Raw genomic sequence first — 24,981 nt, 5'->3', positions numbered from 1 at the left:
TTCTTGTTTAGTTTCATATCAGCTTACAAATATTTTGTAGATAAATAAAAATAAATTTTAATATTTTAATATTCAATATTTTATTTCTATAGAAAATTTTGTCAATGGGAATAAAATCTATAGAAAATTTTTGTCAAAATTCTATTTCTCGAGAAATTTTTGTCAAAATTATTGTCAAATTATTGTCAAAATTCTATTTCTCCAGAATTTTTTGTCAAAAATTTTTTTTTTCTATAGAAAATTTTGTCAAAATTTTATTCTATAGAAAATTTTATTTTTATAGAAAATTTGTCAAAATATTTCTATAGAAAATTTATGAAATATACAAATATGCACCAAGGTGGCCCGCCCCTACGTTAGCTAACGAAATTTTAAAGCGTACTATGGACATATATGCACGGTTTCCACTCGAGCCAAAATTATCTACCAAAATTTGGAGAAAATTTTACCAAAAAACTACCAAAATGTTATTTCTATAGAAAATTTTGTCAAAATTTTATTTCTATAGAAAATGTTGTCAACATTTTATTTCTATAGAAAATTTTGTCAATAGGAATAAAATCTAGAGAAAAGTTTTGTCAAAATTCTATTTCTCCAGAAATTTTTGTCAAAATGTTATTTCTATAGAAAATTTTGTTAAAATTTTATTTCTATAGAAAATATCAAAATTTTATTTCTATAAAAAATGTTGTCAAAATGTTATTTCTATAGAAAATTTTGTCAATAGGAATAAAATCTAGAGAAAATTTGTGTCAAAATTCTATTTCTCCAGAAATTTTTGTCAAAATAGAAAATTGTCAAAATTTTATTTCTTCAGAAAATTTTGTCAAAATTTAGCTTCTATAGAACATTTTGTCAAAATTTTAATTCTATAGAAAATTTTGTCAAAATTGTATTTCTATAGAAAAATTATGAAATATACAAATATGCACCACAGTGGCCCGCCCCCTACGTTAGCTAACGAAATTTTAAAGCGAACTATGGACGGTTGCCACTCGAGGCAAAAATTATATAATTTGGAGAAAGTTTACAAAAAACTACCAAACAAACCTTTAGAAAATGTTGTCAAAATTTTATTTCTATAGAAAATGTTAAAATTTTATATCTATCGAAAATTTTGCCAAAATTTTATTTCTATCGAAAATTTTGTCAAAATTGTATTTCTATAGAAAATTTTGTCAATAGGAATAAAATCTATAGAATTTTTTTTATAACATTTAACTTCTATAGAAAATTTTATCAAAATTTTACTTCTATAGAAAATTTTGTCAAAATTTTATATCTATAGAAAATATTGTCAAAATGTTATTTCTATCGAAAATTTTGTCAAAATTTTATTTCTATCGAAAATTTTGTTAAAATTTTATTTATTTTTTTTACTTGAAGAGGAATATTTTGTAAAATCTACCAAAACATCAAGAATTCTACCAATCTACCAAAATGTAAAAATTCTACCATTTTTGGTAGAATTCTAACAACTGAGACAACCGTGCATATATGTCATCTTTCCTATATATTCCCGTAGTAGTTGCGTCTCTATCAAATTTTGGAAATGGCGAATAATCATTTTATTTTTGGCTAATCTGCTGTTGCTTAACCGATTTCACAGCCCTCGTGTGAAGGTATATACGTATATGTGTGTATATATATATACACACTTATAACCATATTCATTGCCCTGATGATTTCGATAGAGAAGGTGCCTGTGTGTCTTTCTGTCAACATGGCTAGGCACATCGCTTGAGTTTCAGTGGTTTTCCGTTGGCAATGGTTGGAAATTGTCCATCATTCTGTGTTAAACAGAGCTTAAAGCGGGACGTCTGCGCGCGAAATAATTTCCCTTAAACCACAAATATTTCGATTAACTGAAGAATTCAACAAACAAAAACAAAAAAAAAAAAAAACGGATAATATCGAATGTGTATAAAAAAAATTAGAATTAATGGGCTTAGTGATGAAATGTGATTTTATTAATTTCGGATAAAGTTATTAACTTCAATAATTTCATGAATCTATAAATCATTAACCATCCAGCATTTCTAAACAACACAAACAGATTCATGTGTGAACATTATGCATAAAGTTTAGCCAACATTTAATTATAGCCGGTGTTAAATAATTTCAACCAATTATATTTCATTTAAATTTAAATTACAACTTAAAATCGAGAGTATATACATGATGATGAGCAGCTCTACCGTACAATTGTTAGCATTGTTGGTCATTACCATCATTACTCGAGGCGGTAAGTCTAACTGTGTGTCTTTGAGTCATCACACTTTTCCGAATAGTAGCTATTTTTTTTATGGAATCGACTTCCGAATTCCATGGGCGCAATTATGACGAAATACAAATATGACAAATATGAGCTAAAATATTTAGTGTGTATCAAATATTAAGTACTCTCCCCAAATTTCAGTTTCACCCATTGGCTAAGATCTTTGTAATCTAGCAAATGGTAGGAGACTAAAAATCAAACACCGAACAAATGTAATAACTTTATTTTACTATAGCAGTATAATAATAATATTGTATAAAAATATATTTCTTTATTTAAGTGAGAGCTTGTGATTAGTCTTGAAAATGGTTTATTAAGTTTTTGTAATTAAGCTTTTTGTTACAAATTTTTATTTGTTTTGTATTTGACATTAAAAAAACAAAATATTTGACTATATTTTTTTAACCAAACAGATTAAAAAAACAAGTAAATAAAGTCTAAAGTCGGGCGGGGCCGACTATATTATACCCTTCACCACTTTGTAGACCACAATTTGTGTTGCCATCTCATCTCTGAAGGTTTATATTCCCATATACAAATATTTGTATCTTAACCGTTTTTTTTTGTACTTCTACAAAATCTCTAGAATTAAAATTTAAATCGGCTTATGCCCTGGGATAAAGCACAATGTTACTAAAAAAATGTGGGAAACATTTAAATCAGAGCCAATTTTGAGGCAAATTGGCAAAAGTGTATTTATGATTATCGGTCGATATATGTGTATAGGAAAATTTGAGTAATTTTTACAAGTTTTCGGCTTAGCAGTAGTGATTTTATGAGGAAAATGTGAGTATTTTGACTAAATCGGAAAAACATATATATGGAAGCTATATCGAAATCTGAACCGATTTCAATCAAATTTCACAGCATACCCAGCAAGTTCTTTTAATTCAATTATTTATAATTAGTTTTTTTTTTTATTTTTAATGGGTAACTTAAATTTTTCATTGTTTCAAAAAGGTTACAAACCGAATAAACATTGAAAAAATGGTACAACTTATTAAAATTTTGTCGAAAAAAAAATCTAAATCCATTCAAGAAATATTGGAAATTTTTCAAAATATTTAATTCAAACATTTCAGACAAGCGTTAGTATGCATTAAAAATCATAAAAAAATTATAAAAATTATTTATTTGTCAAAATATGACATTTTTTAATTCACATCCAAAACATTGAATTCGGATCACACCTAAAGAAGTGATGCAAATTCAGTGCAACGGCTGTTTAAATGGGGGACTTCCGTCCTAGCACAAGCCCATGTTAAATTCATCGCTTCTGCGTCAATTTTGCACCACTTCCGGATCCAAAACGAACATTTTCATTACTTTTTTGGCGACGCTTTTTTTGCTGAGTAGTTACTATGTTAAGTCTACTTCCTGTGCAAACTTTTACCTCCGCGGTCATATGGCGGAAAATCGGGCGAAAGATATATATGGGAGCTATATCAAAATCTGAACCGATTTCAACCAAAATTAGCATGCATATTCAGAACCTTAATTCTACTCCCTGTGCGAAGTTTCAAGTAAATCGGGGAAAAACTTTGGGCTCTGTGGGTACATGAGTCTAAGTCGGTCGAACGGTATATTCGGGAGCTATATCTAAATCTGAAACGATTTAGCAAGCGTAGTTAGAATGTTAATTCTACTCCCTCTGCAAAATTTCACATAAATCAGAGTAAAATTTTTGCCTCTGTGGTCATATTAGTCCAAATCGGGCGAATGATATATATGGGAGCTATATCTAAATCTGAACCGATTTCAATAAAATTTACCACACTTGACTACACTACTAATTGTATTTCTAGTGCAACATTTCAAGCAAATTAGGGTAAAACTCTGGCGCCTGGGGCCATATAAGTCCATATCGGGCGAAAGATATGCATGGGAGCTATATCTAAATCGGAATCAATTTTAACCAAATTTGGCACACTTAACGATACTATTAAACGCACTCCTTGTGCAAAATTTGAAGCAAATCAGGACAAAACTCTGGCTTTTGAAGATATATAAGTGCAAATCGGACGAAAGATATATACACCCAAAAAAAAGTGACCCCACCGTGGAAGAAAATGTAGGTTTATTTTAGAAAATTTTAACTAAAATAGTTTTTTAATTGCAACATGTTACAAATAAGTTAATACTTTTTTTCAAATTGAAGAAATTTTTTTAAAAATAATTAATTTTTTTCTGTTGTTTAAGAAAAGTAATTATTTTTAAAAAATTTCATTTTTTAGTAAAATTGTGCACTATATTTGTATACAACTTTTTTTCTTAGTTTTAGTTCACGTCATTAAAGTTAGCAAAAAATTATTCAAATAAGGAACATTTACTCATATTGTGCAAAATTTAACTAAAATCAATTAATCTTCATGAACTAAAATAAAGTTCAGTTGGCATTAGAGCCCCTTTTTTCTGGGTGTATGGGAGCTATATCCAAATCTGAACCGATTTGACCGATTTTGCATATTTTACGGGCGCCGCAAACCATTTGGCTGTCCGAAATTTGAAGCAAATACGTTGATAAATACGTCAATTATGACCAGATCGGTGATAAATATATATGGCAGCTATATCTTTATCTGAACCGATTTTTTTCAAAATCAATAGCGAATGTCTTTGAGCCAAAGTGAAACTCTGTGCCAAATTTGAAGATGATTGGGCTTAAACTGCGAGCTGTACTTTGTACACAAAATTACATATTCAGACAGACAGACAGACGGACAGACAGAGGGACATCTCTAAATCGACTCAGAATTTAATTCTAAGACGATCGGTATACTAAACGATGGGTCTCAGACTTTTCGTTCTCGGCGTTACATACAAATGCACAAACTTATTATACCCTGTACCACAGTAGTGGTGAAGGGTATAAAAAGGAAAGAAGGGGATTTGCTTCCAATGGGCCTATTATATCCTAAGCCACTATAGAATGCTTCGAAAATGACAAATAATTATGTGCCCCGATTTTTATACCCTCCACCATAGGATGGGGGTATATTAACTTTGTCATTCCGTTTGTAACACATCGAAATATTGCTCTAAGACCCCATAAAGTATATATATTCTGGGTCGTGGTGAAATTCTGAGTCGATCTGAGCATGTCCGTCCGTCCGTCTGTTGAAATCACGCTAACTTGCGAACGAAACAAGCTATCGACTTGAAACTTGGCACAAGTAGTTGTTATTGATGTAGGTCGGATGGTATTGCAAATGGGTCATATCGGTCCACTTTTACGTATAGCCCCCATATAAACCGATCACCAAATTTGACTTGCCGATCCTCTAAGAGAAGCAAATTTCATCCGATCCGGCTGAAATTTGGTACATGGTGTTGGCATATGGTCTCTAACAACCATGCAAAAATTGATCCACATCGGTCCATAATTATATATAGTCCCCATATAAACCGATCCACCGATTTGGCTTGCCGAGTCTCTAAGAGAAGCAAATTTCATCTGATCCGGCTGAAATTTGGTACATGGTGTTGGTATATGGTCTCTAACAACCATGCAAAAATTGGTCCACATCGGTCCATAATTATATATAGCCCGATCCCCAGATTTGGCTTGCGGAGCCTCTAAGAGAAGCAAGTCTCTAGGTTTCTCTTTCTAAATACACATATAGGTTATTTTTAAATTAATATATGTTTGCCTCCAAACATATTATATTCACAAAAATTTTATGTCCCAAACATAATATGTTCTAACATATTATGCTAGTTTATGAACATTATATGTTTGCACTTAAAAATATTGTGTTAAAAAATTTGAGATCCGAATATATAATTTTTACAGCCAAACATATCAAAAAGAAATCTTTTTCGCACGTGTCGAAATGAAGTACACAATTTTACTAAATTCGATATTCCTATAAAATATTTCAGTTTTTTCTAAACGAGTAAATTTTACTCTTTATTGTTTTCATAGTTCTCTAAAAATGTGCATACTTTATTTAGTTAAATTGTGTCTGTTTGCGTATTTTAAAAGTTTTGTGACATTTTCATTCAAAATGTGAAATTTTCTTAAACGGCGGAAAAACATTTTTTTTATTATTTATTATATTACAGTGTGGAATAGTTAGTGCATACACTGAAAAAAATATTGTCGTGAGGTCAAGGTTGGGTTAGGTGAGGTGAGGTGGCAGCCCGATGTATCAGACTCACTTAGACTATTCAGTCCATTGTGATACCACAGTGGTGAACTGCTGCCCGATTCCATGTTAAGCTCAATGACAAGGGACCTCCTTTTTATAGCCGAGTTCGAACGGCGTTCCACATTACAGTGAAACCACTTAGAGAAGTTTTGAAACCCTCAGAAATGTAACCAGCATTACTGAGGTGGGATAATCCACCGCTGAAAAACTTTTTGGTGTTCGGTCGAAGCAGGAATCGGAATCGGAGGAATAAAGACAAAATCTTTGGAACCGGGCATGCTTTTTATCAGTGTATGTTTGCATCACTCCAAAGGGTACGATATAGACACTAGGAGACTTTGCCAATAATGCTCAGGTCCGCCCCCCCCGAGTCGATTTATCGATGTCCTTCTGTCTGTGAACATATTTTTTTAATTAACTCTCAAATGCGTAATGTATCTTTTAAGATACAACCAGAAAAAAATCTTACGTCTTAAAATTTTGATCGAATCCTATGAAACCAAGTTTGTTTAATTTAAAACATCATAACGCTATTTCAAAAAATTGGTTTTTCCGGAAAATTTGTAGTACTTCAGAGTAATCTGAAGTGAATATTGAAAACCAAATTTTGACCAAAAATTCAAAAAACTAAAAATTGGAAGTTAAATAATATTTACGAGAGATATTTAATGTTGGCAAAAAAAACATTGTTGTGTAAATATATCTCTCCACTAAAATCAAATTGTTTATTTGCAAATAAAAACTTAGTTTAAAACACACTGTATTACACTATTTTTGTTTTTTTTTTTTTGTTTTCAAAGAAACACATGAACTTTTTTATGTGATGTTCTTTTTTACCATTTTGCATATTATGTATTTTGTTTCGGAGGGATCGGTGATCTTGTGCACTTGATTTTTAAAGTGTTGGTCGCAGTTTTAGTCCAATCGACTTAAAATTTTACACAAGTATGTGTTTGTGGTTTCACTGCAATGAGGAACGCCGTTCGGACTCGGCTATAAAAAGGCGGTCCCTTGTCATTGAGCTTAACATGGAATCGGGCAGCACTCAGTGATAAGGGAGAAGTTCACCACTGTGGTATCACAATGGACTGAATAGTCTAAGTGAGCCTGATACATCGGGCTGCCACTACACCTAACCTAACCATGTGTTAGTGAACCCTGTGGGTTCACTGTTTTTTCAGTGTACATTCTCTTTCATGCTGGTTTACTTGGGTTTGGAATCCATCATTCATACCGATATATATTTGTTACAGATTTTACTGACATGTGACCATGGTTGCCACTCGTACCAAAAATAAGCTACCTAAATATTTTTGTGGTTATTTTAAATATTTTTATAGTCAAAATTTTATTTTTATAAAAACTTTTGTCAAAATTTTATTGTTATAGAAAATGTTGTCAAAATTTTATTGTTGTAGAAAATTTTGGCAACATTTTATTTCTATAGCAAATGTTATCAAAATTTTATTTCTATAGAAAATTTTGCCAAAATTTTATTTCTATAGACAATGTTGTCAAAATTTTACTTCTATAGAAGATTTTGTCAAAATTTTATTGTTATAGAAAATTTTGTCAAAATTTTATTGTTATAGAAAATTTTGTCAAAATTTTATTGTTATAGAAAATTTTGTCAAAATTTTATTTCTATAAAAAATTGTGTTAAAATTCTATTTCTATAGAAAATTTTGTCAAAATTTTATTTCTATAGAAAATTTTGTCAAAATTTTATTTCTATAAAAAATTTTGTCAAAATTTTATTTCTATAGAAAAAATTGGCAAAATTGTATTTCTATAGAAAATTTTGTTAAAATCATATTTCTATAGAAAATTTTGTCAAAATTTTATTTCTATAGAAAAATTTGGCAAAATTGTATTTCTATAGAAAATTTTGTTAAAATCTTATTTCTATAGAAAATTTTGCCAAAATTTTATTCCTATAGAAAACTTTGTCAAAATTTTATTTCTATAGAAAATTTTGTCAAAATTTTATTTCTATAGAAAATTTTGTCAAAATTTTATTTCAATAGACAAATTTGGCAAAATTGTATTTCTATAGAAAATTTTGTCAAAATTTTATTGTTATAGAAAATTTTGTCAAAATTTTATTGTTATAGAAAATTTTGTCAAAATTTTATTGTTATAGAAAATTTTGTCAAAATTTTATTTCTATAAAAAATTGTGTTAAAATTCTATTTCTATAGAAAATTTTGTCAAAATTTTATTTCTATAGAAAATTTTGTCAAAATTTTATTTCTATAAAAAATTTTGTCAACATTTTATTTCTATAGAAAAATTTGGCAAAATTGTATTTCTATAGAAAATTTTGTTAAAATCATATTTCTATAGAAAATTTTGTCAAAATTTTATTTCTATAGAAAAATTTGGCAAAATTGTATTTCTATAGAAAATTTTGTTAAAATCTTATTTCTATAGAAAATTTTGCCAAAATTTTATTTCTTTAGAAAATTTTGTCAAAATTTTATTTCGTTAGAAAATATTGTCAAAATTCTATTTCTATGGAAAATTTTGCCAAAATTTTATTTCTTTAGAAAATTTTATCAAAATTTTATTTCTATAGAAAACTTTGTCAACATTTTTTTTCTATAGAAAATTTTGTCAAAAGTATGAGGTTCAGTAGGTTCAAAATTAAAACACATATTAGATGGGAGTATAGGAGTACCATATATATTCATATCAACAGCGTCATAAGACATTTCACATCCAGCGTTGCCAATTTAGCTTTTTTCCCGCTAGATTTGGCTTTTTTGAAGACGTTTAGCGGGAAAATAATGCATTTAGCTTTTAGCTTTTTTTCTGGCTTTTTTTCATGACCCTTTTAGCTATTTTTGGCTTTTTATACCCTGCTCCACACTGTGGAACAGGGTATTATAAGTTAGTGCATATGTTTGCAACACCCAGAAGGAGACGAGATAGACACATGGTGTCTTTGGCAAAAATGCTCAGGGTGGGTTCCTGAGTCGATATAGCGATGTCCGTCTGTCCGTCTGTCCGTGAACACATTTTTGTAATCAAAGTCTAGGTCGCAGTTTTAGTCCAATCGACTTCAAATTTGGCACAAGTATGTGTTTTGGCTCAGAATAGATCCCTATTGATTTTGGAAGAAATCGGTTCAGATTTAGATATAGCTCCCATATATATATTTCGCCCGATATGGACTTATATGGCCCCAGAAGCCAGATTTTTACCCTAATTTGCTTAAAATTTTGCACAAGAAGAACAATTAGTACTATAGTCAAGTGTGCCAAATTTTATTGAAATCGGTTCAGATTTAGATATAGCTCCCATATATATCTTTCGCCCGATATGGACTAATATGGTCCTAAAAGCTAAAGTTTTGACCCAATTTGGTTGAAATTTTGCACAGGGAGTAGATTTAGCATTCTAGCTATGCGTGCCAAATTTCATTGAAATCGGTTCAGATTTATATATAGCTCCCATATATAGCTTTCGCCCGATTTACACTCATATGACCACAGAGGCCAATTTTTTGCTCCGATTTAGTTGAAATTTTGCACAAGGAGTAGATTTAGCATTGTAGCTATGTGTGCCAAATTTGGTTGAAATCGGTTCAGATTTAGATATAGCTCCCATATATATCTTTCGCCCGATATGCACTTATATGGACCCAGAAGACATAGTTTTATCCCGATTAGCTTGAAATTTTGCACAAGGAGCACAATTGGTAGTATAGTCATGTGTGCCAAATTTGATTGAAATCGGTTCAGATTTAGATATAGCTTCCATATATATTTTTCGCCCGATATGGACTTATATGGCCCAGAAGCCTGAGTTTTGGCCCAATTTGGTTGAAATTTTGCACAGGGAGTAGATTTAGCATTCTAGCTCTGCGTGCCAAATTTGGTTGAAATCGGTTAAGATTTAGATATAGCTCCCATATATATGTTTTTCTGATTTCGACAAAAATGGTCAAAATACCAACATTTTCCTTGTAAAATCGCCACTGCTTAGTCGAAAAGTTGTAAAACTCACTCTAATTTTCCTAAACTTGTAATACATATATATCGAGCGATAAATCATAAATAAACTTTTGCGAAGTTTCCTTAAAATTGCTTCAGATTTAAATGTTTCCCATATTTTTTTTACTAAAATTGTGTTCCACCCTAGTGCATTAGCCAACTTAAATTTTGAGTCTATAGATTTTGTAAAAGTCTATCAAATTCTGTCCAAATCAAGTGATATTTAAATGTATGTATTTGGGGCGAACCTTTATATAGCACCCAACACATTTGACGGATGTGATATGGTATCGAAAATTTAGATCTACAAAGTGGTGCAGGGTATAATATAGTCGGCACCGCCCGACTTTAGACTTTCTTACTTGTTTTATTTTCGACATGTTTCTATTGAAATATGGATAAATCGGCGTTTTTATCTAAGCCTTGCTGCAAGTATAAGGGTTTCCACATATTTCAAAGCTCAGTTGAAACATTAATAATGAGTCCAGGCATTATGCGGGCATTTTTGTAGCAAATACACCTTGTTGTAAAGTTTTTTCATTATATACATAAAAGTTATCGTAAACTTTAAATCTACTATTACCATACAAACTTGTTAGATAAACTGTCAGTAAATTATTGGGAATATTATCATTTGACTCGTTTATCCTTTTTATGTTATTATAATATTCTAAAGTCATTACGATATTACTAAATTAAAATAGTAGATGTGAATAGCTTTGTGCACTGAAAAAATATTGTCGTCTCCTTAAAATACGAACGCGAATTTTGGTTATAATAGCATTTGTGAATTTCTTTTATATAAACTGTTTTCCTTGTCCAAAAGACGATAAAGTCGTTTTGTCCTTATAATTAAGTGATTCAACTTAAAAATGGGTATGTTTTCATGAAAGAAGGAAGAATTAATGAAATAGTCTTTAAATGTGAGGAGTTTTTGCATCTTAACCACAAACCAAAATAGCGTTCAAAAATAGAAGATGTTTTTCAACACTTTATTTTAAAAACGTATATACAATAATTTCTACTTGAAGTCGAGTCTGAATTTGGAAATTTAAGTTGGCGTTAGCACGTTTTTAAAACACTTTGATAGCTCATGAAGAAAAGGAAAATGTAAACTATAGGTATTTTCTACAATTTAAATAAAAGTAATGTATTTCGAATTTTTCACAATTTCAAATCCAAACTAAAATTTTATTTAAAAAAATGACAAATCATTTTTTTACCATATCCAAAGCATGCTTAAATCATTTAATATTTTAAAATAACAAGTAAATAAAATAGAGGTGTTGGGAAGGTAGCTCCCACAAAACGAAGGACTTCCAGTAAAAAATTTGTGATAGTAATCAAAATGTATCGAATACGCAAACAGAGCTAATATGCCTTAGATATTGTTACAGTCTCACAGAAGTGGAATTAAAATGAAAATAATATGCATTGTAAGTGAAATAAAGCCTTTAAGTTAGTTAAATTTCAATCAAAAATGTGAGTTGTTAAGCGTTGCCAATTTAGCTTTTTTCCCGCTAGATTTGGCTTTTTTTGAAGACGTTTAGCGGGAAAAAATGCATTTAGCTTTTAGCTTTTTTTCATGACCCTTTTAGCTATTTTTGGTTTTTTTTATTTTCGGCATGTTCCTATTGAAATATGGATAAAACTTCGTTTTTATCTAATTTCTACTTAAAGTCGAGTCTGAATTTGAAAATTTAAGTTTTCGTTAGCACGTTTTTAAAGCACTGTGATAGCTCATGAAGAAAAAGCTGAGAAAACGAATAAATTCAAATTAGACTCGGAATCAATACAAAAATCATTAGTGTACAAAATCTTTGGAACCGAACATAGAAATAATTAAGGAAATAAAGTTTTGAATGTGGTATTATTTTTTTTAACACCAAAAAATGCAATAAAAAATTCGTAGTGATAGGATCAAAACAAATCTGCTATTTATTAATGGGATGGATTTACATTTACGAAAATTGGACAACAGTAGGTTTGGGAAATTTTCGAATAAAAGTTATTCATTATAAACTTGCAAGACAGTTATAATGGGTTTTATTCTCTTGGGTAAAATTAGGAGAAGTGTACACGTTCACGAATTTATCATTAAATCAGTTAAAACGAAATATATAGATATTTTCTAATGCAGTTCTATGTGACATTTTCTAATGCAGTTCTATGTGACATGATTAACCAACTGACAATTGCAAGTTCACTGAGAAAAATGTTTTTACAAGGAAATATAAACGAAGGACTTCCAGTAAAAATTTGTGATAGTAATCAAAATATATCGAGTACGCCAACAGAGCTAATATGACTTAGATTTTCTTACAGTCTCACAGAAATGGAATTAAATTGAATACAATTAAAATATTATGCTTTTTAAGTGAAATAAAGCCTTTAAGTTTGCTAAATTTTAATTCAAAAATGTGACTTTTGATACAAAACAATTTAGCTTTTTTCTAGCTATTTTTTTAAATTTTTTAGCTTTTTTTGGCTAGTTTTTTGGACAAATCTAGCGGTTTTTGGTGAAACAATTCTGGCAACGCTGTTCACATCGTAAATTGTTCACCGATTCAAAAAAGTATCTATTATACACTTCAGCATCTGAAGTGAAAACATTACCATGACAGTCAACTATTTCTCTAGGAGTACGTATACCTTTACCAATCTGATCATTTAAAAATTTCCAAGTCCTCCGTAGGTCACCCTTATATCTCTCGATGTTAACACTAAAATAGTCACTCATTAAACGTTTGCTGCAAATTTAATCGTCTTGCTAATTCTACGAAGATTATCATTGAAACTCTCATTTCTATCACGCTTTCTCTTACGTTTCAGAAGTTTGTTTTTGTAATTTATCAATGATGCCAGTTTTTCTGTCATCCATGGACAAATTTTGCGCCGAATATCTAAATTCTCGGTTGTCGAAACGGTGCAATTCAATGCACCCGAAGACAAAATGTTAATAAGACGTTTGCACTGGTAATTGCAACTATCTGATGAGGACAATATCAGGTTATTATCAAGATAAAGTGCCAACTTATTGTAATTAATTGTTACCTTCTTTAGGGCTGTATATTGATGACTGCTGAGGGAGTATTGAAGTAAGCAATATATAATGTTGTGGTCTGATAAAGAATTGGAAATAGAGTTTATCTGCATGCCTACCTCAAAATTAGAAAAAACCCAATCAATGCAAGATCTACTTTCAGGCCTAGTAACTAGTGCGTGACAAGGTGTAAAACTAAATTGTGTAAGCAAATTTTTCAAAAGACTGCTATCTCTCCCATCGACAAGTAAGTTTATATTAAAATCTCCGACGATCACGCATGGTGAATTACCTATTCTTAGCAGCAATGATTCTAAATTAGTTGAAAATGAGTCTACCATAAATTTTTGAGACCTGTACAATGATAATATGACCAGTGGTTTATTAGAGATTTTAAACATGGGTAAACGAATACATACTACATCCAAATAGTACCCACTTTGAACCGTATGAATATTGTATATAAGGCTTTGACTTATAAACATTGACGTTCCACCATAACTGTCCCCACTGCAACAATGGACAACCTCGTAACCGTCAATGGAATATAAACAAACACATTTTTTATCAAACCAAGTTTCCTGGATAACTGAAAACTTGCATATTTCATATTTAAAACGATTAAATTTTTCAATGGAGGAAACACTTCTCGCATTTATTGATAATATATTAAAAGATAATGAATTTTCACAATCAATATATTTATTAAAGAGATCTATATTTGAAAAATATTTGTTATTCATATTGAAAATAATAGAATCTATTATATATAAAAATAAGAGAATAATAATTCAAATAATATAATTGTTAATTGAGCCTCTAGATTACAATTCATCTTCTTCATCATGAGTATCATTTTCAGACATATTAGTAGCATCTGAAGCATTATGACCATCCGCTCCTCCAGCCGATTTTCGTAGCAGCTTGTCAACATCATCTTTTGATTTTACCACAATTTGTTTTGATTCCGCATTTCGTTTAACAAAAATATTGCCAGATCTAATATACACGAAATTGAATCCTACAGCCTTTAGTGACTTGGCATAGTTTAGAAGTTCCATGGATTCTTTAGATAAAAAGTCATTTATAAAAATATTTCTAAGTCCATCAATCTCCTTCAATTTTGATTTTCCTTCCATAAAACTAACTTTACTTCTTTTGGTTGTAAATTTAACTACAATTGACTTATTATTGTTCTTTGTAGAACGATTCAAGAAGTAAGCATCTTCAACTTCATTTGCAGACAAAGCAGTACCAGTTTTTTTTTGCCACATCTAACACTACATCAATTGCTTTTCTTTGCTCATCACTTGTAATACCATTTATTACACAGTCTTTTTGCACTCTGAAGTCATTTAGCAATTTGACAGTAGATTTTAACGATTTAACTTCTTCACGTAAATAATCGTTTTCTTTTTCAGTTGTTTAAGATCTTTTGTGTTCTTTGCTACGCCCTTTAAAATAGAATCGTACTGCGATGACATAAAACGCATTGACTCTCTGATCTCATCCAGCTGATTCAGTTTTGTTTTTATTTCTAACATGTCATTTGCATTCACTGTGACACTCTCTTTCGGATTACAGAGATGACACGTATATTCAATTGTTGGATTATTTCTATAGAAAACTTTGTCAAAATTGTATTGTTAAGAAAATTTTGTCAACATTTTATTACTATAGAAAATTTTGTTAAAATCTTATTTCTATAGAAAATTTTTTCAACATTTCATCTATAGAAAATTTTGTTAAAATTTTATTTCTATAGAAACTATTCTTAAAATTTTTTTTTATAGAAACTGTTCTTAAAATTTTATTTCTATTTCTATTTTATAAATTTCTATTTTATTTCTATTTCTATTTTATAAATTGTGATAAAATTCTATTTCTATAGAAATTTCTATTGAAAATTTTGTCAAAATTTTATTTCTATAGAAAAATTTGGCAAAATTATATTTCTATAGAAAATTTTGTTAAAATCTTATTTCTATAGACAATTTTGTCAAAATTTTATTTCTATATAATTATTTTGTAAAATTTTATTCCTATAGAAAATTTTGTCAAAATTTTATTTCTGTAGAAAATGTTGTCAAAATTTTATTGTATCAAAATTCTATTTTTATAGAAAATTTTGTCAAAATTTTATTTCTATAGAAAATTTTGTAAAAAATTTATTTCTATAGAAAAATTTGGCAAAATTTTATTTCTATGGAGAATTTTGTTAAAATTTTATTTCTATTATTGTTGTTTTTGATTTCAGCTTAAAACCATGCATTGACTAAACTATGTTACAAGTGTAGCTTAACCAACAGAGGAAAAGTATGCTTGTCAAATTTATTTGGGCAAAGCCCTATAGACTGCAAGATGGTTGGATGCACAGCTGTTTCGGAATTACCACATTCCTCATCAGCATCCTCTACTTGCAGCAAAACTATCAACCAATTATCAGAATAAATTCGGGTAATCCACTCAACCCAAAGGGAACTACACTTGAACCTCCCGAAAAAAGGTTTGATAGTCGGCTACTGCCCAAATAAATTTGCAAGCATATCTCTTTTCCTTTGCCAAAATCAAATCATCGATTTGAATGTAGTTGGCTGGGTTTGTTTTTGAGCGTGCTTCTTCTATCTTCATTCGTTTTGTTTGTTATTGTTTTATTTCTATAGAAACTGTTCTTAAAATTATTATTTCTATAGAACATTTTGTCGAAACTTTATTTCAAGAATTTTACCAATCTACCAAACAGTGAAAAATCTACCATTTTTTGTAGAATTCTACCAACTGTGGCAACCGTGCATGTGACCTGTTGACGACATTGCATTGTTTCCTTAATGTTTTTTTTATTATATATTATTTTCTTTATTCCGTTTACAGCACACAGTGACTCGGAATTTACCTATTACGGTACTATGGGACCAGAACATTGGAGCGAACACTACAATCAATGTGCTGGCAAACATCAAAGTCCTATTGATATTAACGATCTGGATGTTATCGATAAAAGTTACTTTCAAATTGTATATGAAGATTTCGATAAAAAGCCTATTAATGCAACGATGACGAATAATGGTCATACTGTTCTTGTAAGCTTGCAATATGCATCTCGGGCCCCATATATATCAAGTGGCCCTTTGGAAGGCAAGGGAAAGTATGAATTCCAGCAGCTGCATTTTCATTGGGGTGAGGACAACAGCGTGGGCAGTGAAGATCGCATCAACAATGTTTCATTTCCAATGGAGTTACATATCGTGTTTCGTAATACCAAGTATGTAGACTTCAATGAAGCATCTGTACGTGATGATGGTGTAGCAGTTATGGCATTTTTCTATGAGGTAATATACTAATTAATGATGAAATTGGGGTTCTTATGATGAATAAAAAAACCATGCCACTTACTTGCTTTGTCTCTTAGATCAACGAAACTATGGACAGAGATTATGATACATTTACCAGTTATCTGGTGAATATACACAAACCCCATTCGACTATCGATGTTGAGCCAATTTCTCTATTTGATTTAATGCCTGATGATTTTAGCAACTATTATACCTATATCGGTTCTCTAACTACACCACCCTGCAGTGAGGACGTTATATGGATGGATTTTATCAATCCCATATCAATATCATCATCGATGGTAATAACATAAAAAATATTAACTTAATACGACAGTTTATATTAACTAAATTTAAGAACACTAAACTTATCCAATATTGCCAATCTTATTTTATGCGTGAATATATTTTTTTACCTAAAAAATGTAGAAATAATCCTAAGTCGATTACTAAACTCTTGCTAAAATTAGCTGATTTTATTAAAAGACATATTGACCTAATACGAAAGATTAGGTAACCTAAATTTTAGGACACGCAATTTAAACAATATTGAGGACAATTTTCTTTGATTTAAAGAAATTTGAATTAAAAAAAAAATATAATATTTGCTACAAGAATTGTTTTCTTTAAATTTACAAAACAAATCTTGGAAATTTGCGTCTATCGTAGGTCTTTGAAGTAAATGCAAATTTTCCTTAACAAAAGATCGTCTTTGATGTATTGAAAGTTTACACTCAAAAAAAAATGTGAACCCACCTGGAAGGAAAATTTTGGATATTTTTAGAAAATCTAGTTTAATTTTAGAAAATTTCAACTAACCTCTATTACAAACACGGATATCACGACAATTTCACAAAAATAAGTACATATTTTTGAACAAATTAAAAAAAATAGACATAATTATTTTTTTTCATTTTGTAGTTTGTATGAATCCGATCCATTTTATAACTAACTTTCCGAATTTTGAAACACTATACCTTTCATATTTTTATGGACACATAGAACTATAAAGGACAATTTGGGTATATTCTTGGTTGATTCCTCGCCTACCTCGCCGATTCCCTGTCCTGCAGATTAGCCTTGGTGCCCAATGTTGCCAGTATTTTTCTGCCTCTTGTCCCCAAATTATGATGTTTTCGTCCCAAAAAATACCCAATTTAAACATAAATTCCTCACAAAACTCCCCAATACATTTTTGACAAGTTTTTGTTTTTTTGGAAAAAAAGCAAAAGGCTCTGCTGTAGACAATCAGTATTAATTTAAAAAATAAAATTTTGTCAAATTCAGCTAGCTTCAAAAAGATCAACATTTCAAACCACATCAAACAACATCAAGAGACAGGTGATCGTCTTCCAAATGGTGGAGATATGAAAATGGGTGTTCGGTCAACTTGTACTTATGAAAGAAAATTTACTTCTAAATATTAATAATATTAGTAAAATTGGGTGGTAGACACGTTGCCAAAGTTGATAGAATTCTTCCAGAAATAGTAGATTGGTAGAATTTTTGATGTTTTGGTAGATTTTGCAAAGAGGTACTTCATAAATTTCTTATAGAAATAAACTTCTGACAAAATTTTCTAAATAGAAATAAAATTTTGACAAAATGTTCTATATAGATATAAAATTTTGACAAATTTTTCTGTAGAAATAAAATTTTGACACAATTTTTCATAGATCTAAAATTTTGAAAAAATTTTCTATAGAAATAAAATTTTGAAAAAATTTTCTATAGAAATAAAATTTTGACAAAATTTGCTATAGAAATAAAATTTTGTTAATAAAGAAACTCAGAAATTTCATCCCCATTCACGAAAACAAAATCCCCAATACTGGCAACACTGTCGGTGCCTTACTTGGTAGATTTCTTGCTAGGCTTCTCGCCAATCCTTGTGTTTCCCATGCGTGGTGAGTTTGCTGCCCCATCTTCTTACATAGACCGAAGCTTTCGTCAGTTGTGAGGTATCACCTTTCCTCTCCAGTTTCGAATTAACTCCTACACAATCGATCCCCTTAATCCTCTGACGCAAGCCACAACATGAGGAAGTTCGCTTAAAAGTCACAGCTTGTTCTCTGAACTGTTGGCCAATCTTCGTTATCTATAACATAGTCCAGGATTCGGTTGCCGACCAGATCCTCGATGTACGCTTGTTGTTCTTTGGGAATTTTGCCAGATGCAATATATTGTTTGATAACTGCGTAACACAGTTCGTCCCGGTAGCGTCTCTTGACTATATATTAGCCTATATTTGAGGCCTTTTATCTATTATCCAAATATTCAACATCTCAGTTAATTTAAAACTTAATTCCTTAAATCAAAACAAGTAAGGAAAGTCTAAAGTCGGGCGGGGCCGACTATATTATACCCTGCACCACTTTGTAGATCTAAATTTTCGATACCATATCACATCCGTCAAATGTGTTGGGGGCTATATATAAAGGTTTGTCCCAAATACATACATTTAAATATCACTCGATCTGGACAGAATTTGATAGACTTCTACAAAATCTATAGACTCAAAATTTAAGGCGGCTAATGCACTATGGTGGAACACAATGTTAGTAAAAAACAAGTAAGGAAAGTCTAAAGTCGGGCGGGGCCGACTATATTATACCCTGCACCACTCTGTAGATCTAAATTTTCGATACCATATCACATCCGTCAAATGTATTGGGGGCTATATATAAAGGTTTGTCCCAAATACATACATTTAAGTATCACTCGATCTGGACAGAATTTGATAGACTTCTACAAAATTTATAGACTCAAAATTTAAGTCTGCTAATGCACTAGGATGGAACACAATGTTAGTAAAAACAAGTATATACAGCAGTAAGTTCGGCCGGGCCGAACCTTAAATACCCACCACCATGAACCAAATATTAGGGTTTCCTTTGAAATTTCAAGAGGGCTTGAGGACTTTGGGACTTGGGGACACTTCCCGAAGATAAATTTAAAGATTTCACCTATGAGGACTATATCAGATTCTGGATTTATAAGAACCATTTTTGTTTGAGTTTTAGAGGAATCAATAACATCTCTTGTAAATGTGCAAGAAAATTATAAAATAACGTCTTGATTTGAAATCTTAAATCTGTAGATTTTCACCCGAGAAGTAAAATCTGGAAATTTTACATTGAGTTTCAAGCAATTTTCATGATCAGTGCGCCTTCTATGCCCTCAAGAAGTGAAGTCGGTCTATATGGAGGCATTACCAAATGGACCGATAAAAAATTAATCCGATACACGTTTTTGTGAGTCTAAAATACCAGAATATTTACAATTTCAGGCAAATCGGATAAAAACTACGGTTTCTAGAAACCCAAGGAGTTAAATCGGGAGATCGTTCTTATGGGGGCTATACTAAAATATGGACCGATACTCACCGTTTTCGGCACACTTCTTTATGGGCCGAAAATACCTCTAGATTTCCAATTTCAAGCAAATTGGATAAAAACCTCAGATTCTAGAAGCCCAAGAAGTAAAATCGGGATATCGGTCTATATGGGGGTTATATCAAAACATGGACCGATACTCACCATTTGTGGCACACCTCTTTATGGTCCTAAAATACATCTCGATTTCCAATTGCAGGCAAATTGTATATAAAGTACGGATTCTATAAACCCAAGACCCCAAATCGGGAGGTCGTTTTATATGGGGACCATACCAAAACATGAACCGATACCCACAATTTTTGGCACACGTATTTGTGGTCCTACAATACCTCTAGATTTCCAATTTCAGGTAAATTGAATAAAAACTGCGGTTTCTATAAGCCCAAGAAATAAAATCGGGAGATCGGTCTATATGGAGGCTATACCAAAACATGGACCGATACTCACCATGTTTGGCACACGTATTTGTGGTCCTACAATACCTCTAGATTTCCAATTTCAGGTAAATTGAATAAAAACTACGGTTTCAATAAGCCCAAGAAATAAAATCGGGAGATCGGTCTATATGGGGGGCTATACCAAAATATGGACCGATACTCAAAATTTTTGGCACACGTATTTGTGGTCCTACAATACCTCTAGATTTCCAATTTCAGGTAAATTAATTAAAAACTGCGGTTTCTATAAGCCCAAGAAGTAAAATCGGGAGATCGGTCTATATGGGGGCTATACCAAAACATGGACCAATACTCACCATTTTTGGCACACCTCTTTATGGTCATAAAATACCTCTAGATTTCAAATTTCAGGCAAATTGGATAAAAACTACGATTTCTATAAGCCCAAGACCCCAAATCGGGAGGTCGGTTTATATGGGGACTTTATCAAAACCTGGACCGATATAGCCCATCTTCGAACTTGACCTGCCTGCAGACAAAAGACGAGTTTGTGCAAAATTTCAGCACGATTGCTTCGTTATTGAAGACTGTAGCGTGATTACAACAGACAGACAGACAGACAGACAGACAGACGGACAGACGGACATCGTTATATCGTCTTAGAATTTCTCCCTGATCAAGAATATATATACTTTATATAGTCGGAAATCGATATTTCGATGTGTTACAAACGGAATGACAAACTTATTATACCCCCGTCACCATTCTATGGTGGTGGGTATAAAAATATAGGAAACATATAAATCTGAAGCAATTTTAAGGAAACTTCGCAAAAATTTATTTATGATTTATCACTCGATATATATGTATTATAAGTTTAGGAAAATTAGAGTCATTTTTACAACTTTTCGACTAAGAAGTGGCGATTTTACAAGGAAAATATTGGTATTTTGACCATTTTTGTCGAAATCAGAAAAACATATATATGGGAGCTATATCTAAATCAGAACCGATTTCAACCAAATTTGGCACGCATAGCAACAATGCTAATTCTACTCCCTGTGCAAAATTTCAACAAAATCGGAGTTAAAAATTTGCCTCTGTGGTCATATGAATGTAAATCGGGCGAAAGCTATATATGGGAGCTATATCTAAATCTGAACCGATTTCAACCAAATTTGGCACGCATAACTACAATGCTAATTCTACTCCCTGTGCAAAATTTCAACAAAATCGGAGTTAAAAATTGGCCTCTGTGGTCATATGAGTGTAAATCGGGCGAAAGCTATATATGGGAGCTATATCTAAATCTGAACCGATTTCAACAAAATTTGGCACGCATAGCAACAATGCTAATTCTACTCCCTGTGCAAAATTTTCAACTAAATCGGAGTTAAAAATTGGCCTCTGTGGTCATATGAGTGTAAATCGGGCGAAAACTGTATATGGGAGCTATATCTAAATCTGAACCGATTTCAACCAAATTTGGCATGTATAACTACAATGCTAATTCTACTCCCTATGCAAAATTTCAACCAAATTGGAGTAAAACTCTGGCTTCTAGGGCCGTATAAGTGCATATCGGGCGAAAGATATATATGGGAGCTATATCTAAATCTGAACCGATTTCTTCCAAAATCAATAGGGTTCTACTTTGACCAAAAACACATACTTGTGCCAAATTCGAAGTCGATTGGGCTTAAATTACTACCTAATCCCTTGGTTACAAAAATGTGTTCACGGACAGACGGACATGGCTATATCGACTCAGGAGCCCACCCTAAGCATTTTTGTCAAAGACACCATGTGTCTATCTCGTCTCCTTCTGGGTGTTGCAAACATATGCACTAACTTATAATACCCTGTTCCACGGTGTGGCGCAGGGTATAAATATGGGAAACATTTAAATCTGAAGCAATTTTAAGGAAACTTCGCAAAAGTATATTTATGATTTATCGCTCGATATATATGTATTAGAAGTTTAGGCAAATTAGAGTAATTTTTACAACTTTTCGACTAAGCAGTGGCGATTTTACAAGGAAAATTTTGGTATTTTGACCATTTTTGTCGAAATCAGAAAAACATATGTGGGAGCTATATCTAAATCTAAACCGATTTCAACCAAATTTGGCACGCATAGCTACAATGCTAATTCTACCCCCTGTGGAAAATTTCAACTAAATCGGAGTAAAAAATTGGCCTCTATGGTCATATGAGTGTAAATCGGGCGAAAGCTATATATGGGAGCTATATACAAATCTGAACCGATTACAATCAAATTTTGCACACTTGACTATACGACTAAGTGTTATGTTTGTACAAAATTTCAAGCAAATCGGTATAAAACTCTGGCTGCTGGGTCCATATTAGTGCATATCGGGCGAAAGATATATATGGGAGCTATATCTAAATCTGAACCGATTTCTTCCAAAATCAATAGGATTCTATTCTGACCCAAATTAGGAACATGTGCCAAATTTGAATGCGATTGGACTTAAATTGCGACCTAGACTTTGATCACAAAAATGTGTTCTCAGACAGACGGACGGACGGACAGACGGACATGGTTATATCGACTCAGGGACCCACCCTGAGCATTATTGCCAAAGACACCATGTGTCTATCTCGTCTCCTTCTGGGTGTTACAAACATATGCACTAACTTATAATATACTTTAACAAAATAAACTATTAATACACACATATTCTTCCTTTCTAGCTGGATCGTTTTCGTGCCCTAAAAACATTCGATGGTTCTCCACTGAGTCATAATTTTCGACCAGTTCAACCTCTCAACAATCGTAAGGTATATCGGTCCTTAAGTGACTCACGTTTACCACATACAGGACCAGCCAGTAGCATACCAATTATCGATGCGTGGGAAAATGGTTCGAAACAATTGTATGCTTCCAGTTTACTAGTGATGGCCCTTTTATTCCAGACATTTTATTTAGTTTAAGAAATTTCCGTAATTTAGAATCGTACACCATTTGATATTATTTTTATAAGCAATAATTTCAATCAAAAATTCATTCAATTTCAAAGAAAAAATTTCATCACTATAAACATAAAACGGAAATCTGTTTGATGAAGACTTGAAATCAAACGCTAGTAATTTTCTAATACTAGACTAGGTATTCAAAGATTTTCCATCATTATTTGTACAAAAAAAAAAACGAATTCCTTGAGCTTTTAAAGTCTTATGTAGGATTTGTAAACAGAATCGAATTATATTAATATAAAATTAATTTTTAAGTATACCTGTAATTAATTTTAGTTTAAGAGTTAAATTTATCATACTCTAATTTAATAAAATTTAACAAATAGAATGAAATTAGACTGCATTTAACTAATTCAATTGAACAGCGTTGTCCAGTTTGAATAAAAAAATTTGTGATAAACATTTTTTGGAACACTGGCAAATCTTCAATGCATTAAGCTCAGGATACACATATTTTAATCTCTTAATCTTATTCCTGATGTTGGCCTCACCGATGATTTTACTCTGTCGCCACTAATTAATAAATTTAGATTGTTTTATGCATATTAAATATTTTTTCAGTGTATACAATATGTATTGGATTTATTTTTCCCCTGGACTGGGCTACTTGAGTATGAGTAATATAATCGTCAATTTCGAAAAACGATTTATCATACGCCACAAGGGACGCTTTCAAATCTAATGATGGGTACTATGGTAAGTATAGGCGTAACCGCTAAAATCAAAAATATATCTATAAAAGCAGAATAAAATATAACTTTTTTTGGAAACAACTGCAAAATTTATTTTCTTTAGAAAAAAATCTATAAAAGCCAATAAAAATATCCAAATTTTTGTGTTTTTAGGACAGATTTTCGTGCGAATTTACAATTTTACTATTCGCTTAAATATAAATAATTATTGGGGAATTTATGGATTTCGTATAGAAGAATTTAGAACTTAAGACCGGTATGCCCCTGACCATTTTTTCAAAACGTCTTAAGGCATTGCATGATTATTTAAGAGCATGTACTAAGCAGGGCTGTGGTGTCGAGCCAATTTTGCTCAACTCCGACTCCAGCATTTTTCATCAGCTCGACTCCGACTCCGGAGTCGACTCCGGGTAATATAACTAAATCTCATTTTAATACCATTAATTTGTAGTTCTAATGTGGGGGTACCGTAAGTGGATCGATATAAAGTATCGTATTTATTTATGTGTGCAAAACAAGGTGTTAATTTCACATTAGATGCCAATTGAACTCTATATTTCAAATTTAGGGCAATGTTTAATAAATAAAATAATGCTATAAATACCCATCATAATATGAGAAGATACCAACAGTATATGAATTTGTGGATCAAAATTATTGATACTATCTCAAATCCTTTAAAGTTATAAAT

The 24,981-nt window shown here is 31.3% G+C and overlaps 1 protein-coding gene across 1 annotated transcript; it reads left to right on the top strand.

Annotated features, from left to right (window-relative positions):
• Window positions 1-1,710: 1,710 nt before the first annotated feature.
• CAH2 (Carbonic anhydrase 2) lies at window positions 1,711-23,931 on the top strand. Its single transcript, XM_075305981.1, has 4 exons — window positions 1,711-2,245; window positions 16,342-16,799; window positions 16,880-17,104; window positions 23,317-23,931. The coding sequence occupies exons 1-4, from the start codon at window positions 2,179-2,181 to the stop codon at window positions 23,554-23,556; spliced, it is 990 nt and encodes a 329-aa protein (XP_075162096.1). The 5' UTR covers window positions 1,711-2,178; the 3' UTR covers window positions 23,557-23,931.
• Window positions 23,932-24,981: the final 1,050 nt, after the last annotated feature.

Source organism: Haematobia irritans, chromosome 4 (genome assembly GCF_050003625.1).
Source record: "Haematobia irritans isolate KBUSLIRL chromosome 4, ASM5000362v1, whole genome shotgun sequence".
Lineage (NCBI taxonomy): Eukaryota > Metazoa > Arthropoda > Insecta > Diptera > Muscidae > Haematobia > Haematobia irritans.
Note: the sequence above shows the minus strand (reverse complement) of the source record. Positions and strands in the feature narration are given on the sequence as shown.

Excerpts from the sequence above, each read along its gene's own strand:
- CAH2 (XM_075305981.1), top strand. The coding sequence starts at position 2,179 with ATGATGATGAGCAGCTCTACCGTACAATTGTTAGCATTGTTGGTCATT. Across the intron at positions 2,246-16,341 it reads TACCATCATTACTCGAGGCG|CACACAGTGACTCGGAATTT; the intron begins GTAAGTCTAACT and ends TTCCGTTTACAG. Across the intron at positions 17,105-23,316 it reads TATCAATATCATCATCGATG|CTGGATCGTTTTCGTGCCCT; the intron begins GTAATAACATAA and ends CTTCCTTTCTAG.